At 48.5% G+C, this 12,833-nt stretch overlaps 2 protein-coding genes across 3 annotated transcripts in view; one reads left to right on the top strand and one right to left on the bottom strand.

Moving 5' to 3' along the window:
* The window catches only part of LOC120043650 (DNA repair protein complementing XP-G cells-like), a 9,251-nt gene extending 4,418 nt beyond the window's left edge, over positions 1-4,833 (bottom strand). Inside the window, exons 1-6 of the mRNA XM_038988201.1 lie at positions 4,726-4,833; positions 4,535-4,640; positions 4,120-4,295; positions 3,799-3,914; positions 3,166-3,316; positions 2,770-2,913 (exon numbers count right to left, since the gene is read on the bottom strand). Of these exons, the coding sequence (XP_038844129.1) occupies positions 2,770-2,913; positions 3,166-3,316; positions 3,799-3,914; positions 4,120-4,295; positions 4,535-4,622 (675 nt within the window). The 5' untranslated portion in view covers positions 4,623-4,640; positions 4,726-4,833. The remainder of the gene's footprint in view (positions 1-2,769; positions 2,914-3,165; positions 3,317-3,798; positions 3,915-4,119; positions 4,296-4,534; positions 4,641-4,725) is intronic.
* A 74-nt stretch (positions 4,834-4,907) lies between these two features.
* Positions 4,908-12,272, top strand: LOC120043651 (golgin-45-like). Of its 2 annotated transcripts, none has more exons than XM_038988203.1 (7): positions 4,908-5,118; positions 5,630-5,747; positions 5,935-6,452; positions 8,748-8,947; positions 9,033-9,161; positions 11,194-11,431; positions 11,534-12,272. In XM_038988203.1, the coding sequence occupies exons 2-7, from the start codon at positions 5,720-5,722 to the stop codon at positions 11,726-11,728; spliced, it is 1,308 nt and encodes a 435-aa protein (XP_038844131.1). In that variant the 5' UTR covers positions 4,908-5,118; positions 5,630-5,719; the 3' UTR covers positions 11,729-12,272. The 2 variants fall into 2 exon arrangements, with proteins under 2 accessions (XP_038844131.1, XP_038844130.1); XM_038988202.1 differs by having other exon boundaries at positions 4,908-5,127.
* The last annotated feature ends 561 nt before the right edge of the window (positions 12,273-12,833 follow it).

The following is a 12,833-nucleotide window of genomic DNA, read 5'->3' as shown; positions in this document are numbered from 1 at the left end:
GTGTGTGTGGTACATGGTGTGTGGTACCTCAGGAGGTGTGTGTGTGTGTGGTACCTCAGGAGGTGTGTGTGTGTGTGGTACCTCAGGAGGTGTGGTGTGTGTGGTACCTCAGGAGGTGTGTGTGTGTGTGGTACCTCAGGAGGTGTGTGTGTGGGGTACCTCAGGAGGTGTGTGTGTGGGGTACCTCAGGAGGTGTGTGTGTGGGGTACCTCAGGAGGTGTGTGTGTGTGGGGTACCTCAGGAGGTGTGTGTGTGTGGGGTACCTCAGGAGGTGTGTGTGTGGGGGTACCTCAGGAGGTGTGTGTGTGGGGTACCTCAGGAGGTGTGTGTGTGGGGTACCTCAGGAGGTGTGTGTGGGGTACCTCAGGAGGTGTGTGTGGTACATGGTGTGTGGTACCTCAGGAGGTGTGTGTGTGTGGTACCTCAGGAGGTGTGTGTGTGTGGTACCTCAGGAGGTGTGTGTGTGGTACCTCAGGAGGTGTGTGTGTGTGTGTGGTACCTCAGGAGGTGTGTGTGTGTGTGTGGTACCTCAGGAGGTGTGTGTGTGTGTGTGGTACCTCAGGAGGTGTGTGTGTGTGTGTGGTACCTCAGGAGGTGTGTGTGTGTGTGTGTGGTACCTCAGGAGGTGTGTGTGTGTGTGTGGTACCTCAGGAGGTGTGTGTGTGTGTGTGGTACCTCAGGAGGTGTGTGTGTGTGTGTGGTACCTCAGGAGGTGTGTGTGTGTGTGTGTGTGGTACCTCAGGAGGTGTGTGTGTGTGTGTGTGTGGTACCTCAGGAGGTGTGTGTGTGTGTGTGTGTGGTACCTCAGGAGGTGTGTGTGTGTGTGTGTGTGGTACCTCAGGAGGTGTGTGTGTGTGTGTGTGGTACCTCAGGAGGTGTGTGTGTGTGTGTGTGGTACCTCAGGAGGTGTGTGTGTGTGTGTGTGGTACCTCAGGAGGTGTGTGTGTGTGTGTGTGGTACCTCAGGAGGTGTGTGTGTGTGGTACCTCAGGAGGTGTGTGTGTGTGGTACCTCAGGAGGTGTGTGTGTGTGGTACCTCAGGAGGTGTGTGTGTGGGGTACCTCAGGAGGTGTGTGTGTGGGGTACCTCAGGAGGTGTGTGTGTGGGGTACCTCAGGAGGTGTGTGTGTGGGGTACCTCAGGAGGTGTGTGTGTGGGGTACCTCAGGAGGTGTGTGTGTGGGGTACCTCAGGAGGTGTGTGTGTGGGGTACCTCAGGAGGTGTGTGTGTGGGGTACCTCAGGAGGTGTGTGTGCGGTACCTCAGGAGGTGTGTGTGGGGTACCTCAGGAGGTGTGTGTGTGGTACCTCAGGAGGTGTGTGTGTGGTACCTCAGGAGGTGTGTGTGTGGTACCTCAGGAGGTGTGTGTGTGGTACCTCAGGAGGTGTGTGTGTGGTACCTCAGGAGGTGTGTGTGGGGTACCTCAGGAGGTGTGTGTGGGGTACCTCAGGAGGTGTGTGTGTGTGGTACCTCAGGAGGTGTGTGTGTGTGGTACCTCAGGAGGTGTGTGTGTGTGGTACCTCAGGAGGTGTGTGTGTGTGGTACCTCAGGAGGTGTGTGTGTGTGGTACCTCAGGAGGTGTGTGTGTGTGGTACCTCAGGAGGTGTGTGTGGAGTACCTCAGGAGGTGTGTGTGTGGTACCTCAGGAGGTGTGTGTGGTACATGGTGTGTGGTACCTCAGGAGGTGTGTGTGGGGTACCTCAGGAGGTGTGTGTGTGGTACCTCAGGAGGTGTGTGTGGTACATGGTGTGTGGTACCTCAGGAGGTGTGTGTGTGTGTGGTACCTCAGGAGGTGTGTGTGTGTGGTACCTCAGGAGGTGTGTGTGTGTGGTACCTCAGGAGGTGTGTGTGTGTGGTACCTCAGGAGGTGTGTGTGTGTGGTACCTCAGGAGGTGTGTGTGTGTGGTACCTCAGGAGGTGTGTGTGTGTGTGTGGTACCTCAGGAGGTGTGTGTGTGTGGTACCTCAGGAGGTGTGTGTGTGTGGTACCTCAGGAGGTGTGTGTGTGTGGTACCTCAGGAGGTGTGTGTGTGGGGTACCTCAGGAGGTGTGTGTGTGGGGTACCTCAGGAGGTGTGTGTGTGGGGTACCTCAGGAGGTGTGTGTGTGGGGTACCTCAGGAGGTGTGTGTGTGGGGTACCTCAGGAGGTGTGTGTGGGGTACCTCAGGAGGTGTGTGTGTGGTACCTCAGGAGGTGTGTGTGGTACATGGTGTGTGGTACCTCAGGAGGTGTGTGTGTGTGGTACCTCAGGAGGTGTGTGTGTGTGGTACCTCAGGAGGTGTGTGTGTGTGGTACCTCAGGAGGTGTGTGTGTGTGGTACCTCAGGAGGTGTGTGTGTGTGGTACCTCAGGAGGTGTGTGTGTGTGGTACCTCAGGAGGTGTGTGTGTGGGGTACCTCAGGAGGTGTGTGTGTGGGGTACCTCAGGAGGTGTGTGTGGGGTACCTCAGGAGGTGTGTGTGGGGTACCTCAGGAGGTGTGTGTGGGGTACCCCAGGAGGTGTGTGTGTGTGGTACCTCAGGAGGTGTGTGTGTGGGGTACCTCAGGAGGTGTGTGTGTGGGGTACCTCAGGAGGTGTGTGTGTGGGGTACCTCAGGAGGTGTGTGTGGGGTACCTCAGGAGGTGTGTGTGGGGTACCTCAGGAGGTGGGGGTGTGGTACCTCAGGAGGTGGGGGTGTGGTACCTCAGGAGGTGGGGGTGTGGTACCTCAGGAGGGGGGGGTGTGGTACCTCAGGAGGGGGGGGTGTGGTACCTCAGGAGGGGGGGGTGTGGTACCTCAGGGGGGGTGTGGTACATGGTGCGTCGTCTCTTGCTGAATTCCTTCATGTCTTTAAGAATCTCATGTTTCACCTCAGGAGGCATGGCAGAAAACTCCTCAGAGTTGATGTCCACAGAGTTAGAGTCTTCATAGAAATCCCCCTGACAGACAGACGGACAGACAGACAGGAGACATACGCAGACAGACAGACAGACGCATAGACAGACAGACAGGCAGACAGAGACATAGACAGGCAGAAAGACAGACAGAGACATACACACAGACAGACAGGTGTCACAAGGTAGCAAAACTTTATGAAACAAAAAGGAATACAGTGTTCTTATTGGACAAGTTGATAAAGCACCACCCTGTCTGTTTTCTCCTCCATCACATGACGTGGGTGTTGACCTCACCTGGTAGATGTGACGGCTGTCCTCCTCCTCCTCCTGCTGCTCCTCCTCTGAGCTGCTCCTCTCTCTCTCCTCCTCCTGGGCTGGCAGGGCAGGCAGCATGTACATGTCCTCCTCTCTCCTCACACCAGACAGGCTGGGCAGATGATCCTGACTGGAGGAGAAACACAACAGAGGGATTGGTTACAGGCCTATACACAGACCAGACCTTCTATGAACATGGAATGGTCCGTGTTTATCCATCACGATCTTAGTGCTTGTAGATCTGTTATGAAGCTCTGAGTGGGCTTTGCCTTTCATTTAGGTCATGGCCTTCCTCCTCTTCCTTCCTCACCTCCTCTCCCTTCCTCACCTCCCCCTTCCTCACCTCCTCTCCCCTCCTCCTCTCCCTTCCTCTCCTCTCCCTTCCTCTCCCCTCCTCTCACCGCCTCTCCCTTCCTCTCACCGCCTCTCCCTTCCTCACCTCCTCTCCCTGCTCATCTCCTCTCCCTTCCTCTCCTCTCCTCTCCCTTCCTCACCTCCTCTCCCTTCCCTTCCTCTCCCTTCCTCACCTCCTCTCCCTTCCTCCCCTCTCCTCTCCTCTTCCTTCCTCACCTCCTCTCCTCTTCCTTCCTCACCTCCTCTCCTCTTCCTCACCTCCTCTCTCCCAGAGCAGCTTTGATGGCCTGTCTCTTCAGGAAGGTCTTGAGGAGTTTGTCATTGGTCTGTTTGGACTCCATAGTCTTCTCCTCCTTCCTCTGTCTTCTGATGGCCTGGAGGGACGCACAGGGTTAACAGACACACACACACACACACACACACACACACACACACAGAGACACACACACACAGAGACACACACACACAGAGACACACACACACAGAGACACACACACACACACACACACACACACACACACACACACACACACACACACACACACACACACACACACACACACACACACACACACACACCAGGGTCTGTTTCTTGATCAGAGGTGCGTCTCCATCGAACACGAAGACAGGTCTGATGCGGAAAAAGAGCAATTTACAGAGGCGATGGAACAGGGTGAGGAGGTGGGCGTTCTCGACACTGTTACCCTCCCTGTCTCTCACACCCTTCACTGCCTGGTTCAACCAGATACTGATGTCTGGGAGAGGGACAGGTCAAGGATCTCTACTGCACGATACACTGGACACTAATTCTATGTAAGATGCAGACACATGCAAGCACACAACATGTTATGACTGGGATATGCAGTAGATATGGGTGGGAGATTCAGTGGAAGAATTAGGGAACCCTACTTTAAAAAAAAGTCAAGAACAAGGAGAGAGAATGAAAGAGTGGAAGAGAGCAATAGGGGGGTCCTTGTGATGTCCAGAAGGATACCGACAGCCAGGATCTTGCCCTCGAGCGTCTCGGGGTTGGTGGGCTTCCCGGTGGTCTCAAGCAGCTTCCACAGTCCGTGTACCCCCATTGCTCTCCGAGTGACAACCTAGACAACATAAAGATCAAAATAAGACTATAGCAAATCGCCCATATCGTAGTAGCTATTTGAAAAGCTCGATTTAAATACATACACGTGGCTATCAAATTCACCTGTACTAGAGGACAATAGTTTAACCAGAATTGATTATCTTCGGTACTTTTTTTAAGTTGTCTTCTGTGGGTGTAACAATATTTTATTTCCTACGGTGGAACACTGTAGTGCGGATAACAGTTCCGCTTTATTCCACGGTTTGGTCATTTTGTAACGCTCTCGTCTTAACTACCGTTTACTGATCGTGAATCAGATTTGGGATATCTGTTTACTGTCACCACTACCGATGAGAAATCGTACAGGCTGATTCAGAGTCTGTTTTCTGCCGGAAACCCCTCCACGCTACACGTTCACCATGCCAACAGTGTCCGGTCGGTGAGAACACAAACAAGATGGCGACGAAGATTTAACAGAGGAAATCATTTTTATTCGGGTAACAACAGTATGTGCATGTTTATTCTGACACCGTTTTTTAATCTCTACGTTACACTCATTTTACACTGCTAATGTTAGCTAACAATGTTTATAAGTTTATGTCCAGGGCACGGTTTGGTGTTCCCGACTCGATTTGCTTTGTTGTCAGTTACTGTTAGCTGAGGAAAGTTGAACTCCGTTCTCTTATATCCTTATCTAACCGGCTGGGTGTTGATCATGTGCTCACAGTGCTGTTAAAGCTCAACCACAGATAAGTAGTGAGTTATTTTAGCCTTGGAGCTCAGCCAGAGACTGAACTAGCCAAGTAAACAACTAGTTGGAAAGGGCAGCGGTTTTGACTCTAATTTTACCAATTCAAAACATATATTTAAAAAAAAAAATTGAAAACAGAAAAAGTCCGTTAGCTAGTTACAGTAGCTGTGCGATATTCTCTCGCTACTTTCTTATTTTATTAATTTAACATGTCTAACAGGGTGGTAAACTCAGAATCAATATTTGTCTGTCTTCAGGAGAGAGATCTAACTGCCATCCTGGAAGTCATCCACCGCCCTGTCCCTCTGTCATTTGACTGGACTGTTGTGAAGACTTCCTCTACCATCATGTCTACCGCTGCAGTAGCAGACAGAGGTAAGCCGTTATCACCCCTGTCATTTCACAGACTGTTGTTTACATCCCCCCCCCCCCACCTGCATCCTCTCAGCCAATCACACAAAGCGATGTTGAGACCTGATAACTCCTCCAGTCAAAACATTGAGAGAGAGAGAGAGAAAGATGGTGATAGAGAGAACATTCCAGAATGTTTGCCATGTTTCAGGTTCCGTCCGTCCAGTCAGGGGCCCCGGCGACGGCATGGAGACAGACAAGCCCCCAGTCGCTAAGGAGATCGGTGCCGTGGATACGCCTCTGTCTTCGGTGCCACTACTTAAGGTAGCTAGTCCCAAACACAGTCCCAAGACCACGCACCCTGCCCCCGCCAGCCTCCAGCACAGCCCCCACTCCACCCCCCAGCAGAGCCCCAGAGCCAGTCCCAGAGACACACCGTCTGGCCCCCGGTCCCCCGGCGTACTCCACCTGGGGAAGGTTCCCCGGGAGGCCTGCATGGTGGTGGAGGCGGTGAGGATCGTTGTTCCCCGTGCCGCCATCACCCGGAGTGGGGGTCCGGCTGAGGAGAAAGGAGAGGCCTGGGCTGGGCAGCAGATGGAGGAGCGGCCCCCCTCTCCCTCCCCTCCTCTGGAGGACCTGAGAGGAGCCATGGAGAAGCTTCAGACCTCAGAGAGAAGACTGCTGCAGGGCAAGGAGGGGCTCCTCAACCAGCTCCATGTACAGACTGAGGTGGGTAAATGAGTTATACTGATATAGTTAGTTAGGGACTCCTCAACCAGCTCCATGTACAGACTGAGGTGGGTAAATGAGTTATACTGATATAGTTAGTTAGGGACTCCTCAACCAGCTCCATGTACAGACTGAGGTGGGTAAATGAGTTATACTGATATAGTTAGTTAGGGGCTCCTCAACCAGCTCCATGTACAGACTGAGGTGGGTAAATGAGTTATACTGATATAGTTAGTTAGTCCTCAACCAGCTCCACGTGCAGACTGAGGTGGGTAAATGAGTTATACTGATATAGTTAGTTAGGGACTCCTCAACCAGCTCCATGTACAGACTGAGGTGGGTAAATGAGTTATACTGATATAGTTAGTTAGGGGCTCCTCAACCAGCTCCATGTACAGACTGAGGTGGGTAAATGAGTTATACTGATATAGTTAGTTAGGGACTCCTCAACCAGCTCCATGTACAGACTGAGGTGGGTAAATGAGTTATACTGATATAGTTAGTTAGTCCTCAACCAGCTCCACGTGCAGACTGAGGTGGGTAAATGAGTTATACTGATATAGTTAGTTAGGGACTCCTCAACCAGCTCCATGTACAGACTGAGGTGGGTAAATGAGTTATACTGATATAGTTAGTTAGTCCTCAACCAGCTCCACGTACAGACTGAGGTGGGTAAATGAGTTATACTGATATAGTTAGTTAGTCCTCAACCAGCTCCACGTGCAGACTGAGGTGGGTAAATGAGTTATACTGATATAGTTAGTTAGGGGCTCCTCAACCAGCTCCATGTACAGACTGAGGTGGGTAAATGAGTTATACTGATATAGTTAGTTAGGGACTCCTCAACCAGCTCCATGTACAGACTGAGGTGGGTAAATGAGTTATACTGATATAGTTAGTTAGTCCTCAACCAGCTCCACGTACAGACTGAGGTGGGTAAATGAGTTAACGTAAAGGCCCAGTGCCATCAAAAACATCAAATTACTGTGTTTTATATATATTTCCACACTGAGTGTGGAGTGCTACTGTGAAACTTATGATAAGGCCCTTTTAGTGTAAGAGCTATTTGAAAAGACTTCCTGAAATTTCTGCCTGTTTTGGTGGGGTGGAGTTTTGGCCTGCCTTGTGACATCACCAGGAGGTAAAGTTAATAGACCAATAAGAAAGAGAGTTCCAAACCTCTCTGCCAATAACAGCTAGTTTTCAGTTTTCCCTTCACCATTCAGAGCACTCCCAGACAGTCCTAACTAAATTCTTGCTTGAGAAATTACTCTTAGCTAAGAAGCAATTTTTGTTTGTCTTCAATTAAAAATTGTTAAAAATAATCACGGTAAAGACCTTAATTGTTCCCCAGAAATGATTTGATATTGAGATAAAAACGGATGCATTTGGGCCTTTAACGCTATTAAACACATTATTTGGAATTGTTCAGTGACTGTAGGAGTTAATCTGGATCCTGAGTTCAGTGACTGTAGGAGTTAATCTGGATCCTGAGTTCAGTGACTGTAGGAGTTAATCTGGATCTTGAGTTTTGTTCAGTGACTGTAGGAGTTAATCTGGATCCTGAGTTCAGTGACTGTAGGAGTTAATCTGGATCCTGAGTTTTGTTCAGTGACTGTAGGAGTTAATCTGGATCCTGAGTTTTGTTCAGTGACTGAAGGAGTTAATCTGGATCCTGAGTTCAGTGACTGAAGGAGTTAATCTGGATCCTGAGTTTTGTTCAGTGACTGTAGGAGTTAATCTGGATCCTGAGTTTTGTTCAGTGACTATAAGAGTTAATCTGGATCCTGAGTTCAGTGACTGTAGGAGTTAATCTGGATCCTGAGTTCAGTGACTGTAGGAGTTAATCTGGATCCTGAGTTTTGTTCAGTGACTGTAGGAGTTAATCTGGATCCTGAGTTTTGTTCAGTGACTGTAGGAGTTCATCTGGTTCCTGAGTTTTGTTCAGTGACTGTGAGAGTTAATCTGGATCCTGAGTTTTGTTCAGTGACTGTAAGAGTTCATCTGGATCCTGAGTTCAGTGACTGTAGGAGTTAATCTGGATCCTGAGTTTTGTTCAGTGACTGTAAGAGTTAATCTGGATCCTGAGTTCTGTTCAGTGACTGTAAGAGTTAATCTGGATCCTGAGTTTTGTTCAGTGACTGTAGGAGTTAATCTGGATCCTGACTTTTCAGCCCTTGCCTTTGTCCCGATAAGATACGGATAGTACTTCTGGTTTAAGAATCTGTTGGCACATGAAATACAGTACTTTGGTCCATATTTGACCAAAGTACTCAACTCTGTATTCTCCTACAGGTGAACAGAGAGTTGAAGAAGCTGCTGGTAGCCTCTGTAGGTGATGACCTGCAGTACCACTTTGAGCGTCTGGCCAGAGAGAAGAACCAGCTGATCTTAGAGAACGAGGCTCTGGGTCGCAGCCGGGCCTCCACAGTAGAACAGCTGGAACGCATGTCTATACAATGTGATGTCTGGAGGAGCAAGTTCCTGGCGTCCAGGTAGGGGTGAGGGGTGACGGAGGGAAGGAGTGTGTGTGTGTCAGTGTGTATTAACTGACTGTTGTGTGTGTGGTATCTCTTCAAGAGTGATGGCGGAGGAGCTGACCAATGCCAGGGTTTCTCTCCAGCACCAGACCAGAGAGGCTCAGAGCGCCATCACAGACCTGCTGAGTGAGAGAGACGAGTTCTCCAGAGACATGATGTTAACCCACAGGTACAACACTGATATATGACCTGGTGCTCAGTTAAAACACACAGACATGATGCTAACACTGATATATGACCTGGTGCTCAGTTAAAACACACAGACATGATGCTAACACTGATATATGACCTGGTGCTCAGTTAAAACACACAGACATGATGCTAACACTGATATATGACCTGGTGCTCAGTTAAAACACACAGACATGATGCTAACCCTGATATATGACCTGGTGCTCAGTTAAAACACACAGACATGATGCTAACACTGATATATGACCTGGTGTTCAGTTAAAACACACAGACATGATGCTAACACTGATATATGACCTGGTGCTCAGTTAAAACACACAGACATGATGCTAACACTGATATATGACCTGGTGCTCAGTTAAAACACACAGACATGATGCTAACACTGATATATGACCTGGTGTTCAGTTAAAACACACAGACATGATGCTAACACTGATATATGACCTGGTGCTCAGTTAAAACACACAGACATGATGCTAACCAACAGGTACAACACTGATATATGACCTGGTGCTCAGTTAAAACACACAGACATGATGCTAACCCTGATATATGACCTGGTGCTCAGTTAAAACACACAGACATGATGCTAACACTGATATATGACCTGGTGCTCAGTTAAAACACACAGACATGATGCTAACCAACAGGTACAACACTGATATATGACCTGGTGCTCAGTTAAAACACACAGACATGATGCTAACCCTGATATATGACCTGGTGTTCAGTTAAAACACACAGACATGATGCTAACCCTGATATATGACCTGGTGCTCAGTTAAAACACACAGACATGATGCTAACCCTGATATATGACCTGGTGTTCAGTTAAAACACACAGACATGATGCTAACACTGATATATGACCTGGTGCTCAGTTAAAACACACAGACATGATGCTAACACTGATATATGACCTGGTGTTCAGTTAAAACACACAGACATGATGCTAACCCTGATATATGACCTGGTGTTCAGTTAAAACACACAGACATGATGCTAACACTGATATATGACCTGGTGTTCAGTTAAAACACACAGACATGATGCTAACACTGATATATGACCTGGTGTTCAGTTAAAACACACAGACATGATGCTAACCCACAGGTACAACACTGATATATGACCTGGTGCTCAGTTAAAACACACAGACATGATGCTAACCCTGATATATGACCTGGTGTTCAGTTAAAACACACAGACATGATGCTAACCCACAGATACAACACTGATATATGACCTGGTGTTCAGTTAAAACACACAGACATGATGCTAACACTGATATATGACCTGGTGCTCAGTTAAAACACACAGACATGATGCTAACACTGATATATGACCTGGTGTTCAGTTAAAACACACAGACATGATGCTAACACTGATATATGACCTGGTGTTCAGTTAAAACACACAGACATGATGCTAACACTGATATATGACCTAGTGCTCAGTTAAAACACACAGACATGATGCTAACACTGATATATGACCTGGTGCTCAGTTAAAACACACAGACATGATGCTAACACTGATATATGACCTGGTGTTCAGTTAAAACACACAGACATGATGCTAACACTGATATATGACCTGGTGCTCAGTTAAAACACACAGACATGATGCTAACACTGATATATGACCTGGTGCTCAGTTAAAACACACAGACATGATGCTAACCCACAGGTACAACACTGATATATGACCTGGTGCTCAGTTAAAACACACAGACATGATGCTAACCCTGATATATGACCTGGTGCTCAGTTAAAACACACAGACATGATGCTAACACTGATATATGACCTGGTGCTCAGTTAAAACACACAGACATGATGCTAACACTGATATATGACCTGGTGCTCAGTTAAAACACACAGACATGATGCTAACCCACAGATACAGTAGGACTTCTGTGCTTCACATAGGAACATAGAGTTACTGAGATACACACCACATTACCAGCGATGCAGGTTGATGTGTTTTATGTGTCTCTCTCCCAGGTCTCTGGAGCAGCTGCTGGTCTCTCTCCAGTGGGGTCGACAGCAGACCTACTACCCCAGTGCCCAGCCACTCAGCACGGGAGAACTAGCTCTAGCCAATCACAAGCTGGCAGAAGCCATCAACTCCCGCCTGCTGGGTAAGGTAGGGAGCAGCAGTGGAGCCGTGCTGGGGAAAGGAAGACAGGCCTCGGAGCTCCCTAACACCTCACACACGCCTGCTGAGAAGATGGCTGAGAAGGTAGGAAGTAGAGTACGGACCCCTAGCAGGACACTCACACTGGCCTCTATCCAGAAACCCACTCACTCTTTCTGTCTCTCTCTCCCCCCACTCCCTTCTCAGGTGTTGAAGATCCTGGACCCTATTTCCTGTTCAGACAACGAGGAAGAATCCTCCCCCCTCTCTCTCTCTGACTCCTCCCCCTCGGCCTTCCTGACCAATAAGAAGAGCATCGGCCGGTTCCACCCTTACACGCGCTATGAGAACATTACCTTCAACTGCTGCGAGCGCTGCAGCGGAGACATCCTGGTACTCTAGGGGTCAGAGGGCAGGGGTCGTGACCTTTAACCTGGACAGGTCAACGCAGGCCGCTGTGAGGAACACCAGTCTCTCTCCGTCGAACCGTCTGGTTTCACAGCGGTCTCAGAACGGGACTTGACTGGAAGTATGGCAGAAGCGGACGAAACAACCGCTGGTTTTAATTGGCTGATCTCTCAGTCCATCACCGTCTCATAACCCTTAGAACCTCCCACTACGTTGTGGGCTTCAGAACGTGAGCCAAGCAAGTGATTTAAACAAGGAAGTGAGTTCGGAAAATCTGAAAGTACTCATCTTAGAATCAATTGGGCTTCCCCAAAATAATATGGTCAAAATGATATAACACGTGTCAAAGTCATTCCACGGACGGCCGAGTGTCTGTGGGTTTTTGATCCTTCCCTGTACTTCACTGATGAATTGAGGTCACTAATTTAGAAGGAACTGCCCTCACCTGGTTGTCTAGGTTACTAATTAGTAAGGAACTGCCCTCACCTGGTTGTCTAGGTTACTAATTAGTAAGGAACTGCCCTCACCTGGTTGTCTGGGTTACTAATTAGTAAGGAACTCCCCTCACCTGGTTGTCTGGGTTACTAATTAGTAAGGAACTCCCCTCACCTGGTTGTCTAGGTTACTAATTAGTAAGGAACTGCCCTCACCTGGTTGTCTGGGTTACTAATTAGTAAGGAACTCCCCTCACCTGGTTGTCTAGGTTACTAATTAGTAAGGAACTGCCCTCACCTGGTTGTCTAGGTTACTAATTAGTAAGGAACTCCCCTCACCTGGTTGTCTAACTCTTTGAGAGAAGGTTACACCAGACCTGACATTAGACGGTCATTCATAAGGGAGGGAGATGAGGAAAGGAAACATTTTAAGACTGCTGGGACTAGCTTTTAGCTAGTGAGTCATGACGTCATGATGCCCTCAGTGTTAGAGACAGCATCTATTGAGAGAACCCTGCTGAAGACTTGAACTCAGGCTAAGGTGCTATTTATCAACATAAATATAATGTATATAGAAAAACACTCCTCAATGATGTTATTATTATTTTTAAACCTTTATTAAACTAGGCAAGTCAAATTCTTATTTACAATGACGGCCTACCTGG

This window comes from Salvelinus namaycush, unplaced genomic scaffold, assembly GCF_016432855.1.
Source record: "Salvelinus namaycush isolate Seneca unplaced genomic scaffold, SaNama_1.0 Scaffold989, whole genome shotgun sequence".
Lineage (NCBI taxonomy): Eukaryota > Metazoa > Chordata > Actinopteri > Salmoniformes > Salmonidae > Salvelinus > Salvelinus namaycush.
Note: the sequence above shows the minus strand (reverse complement) of the source record. Positions and strands in the feature narration are given on the sequence as shown.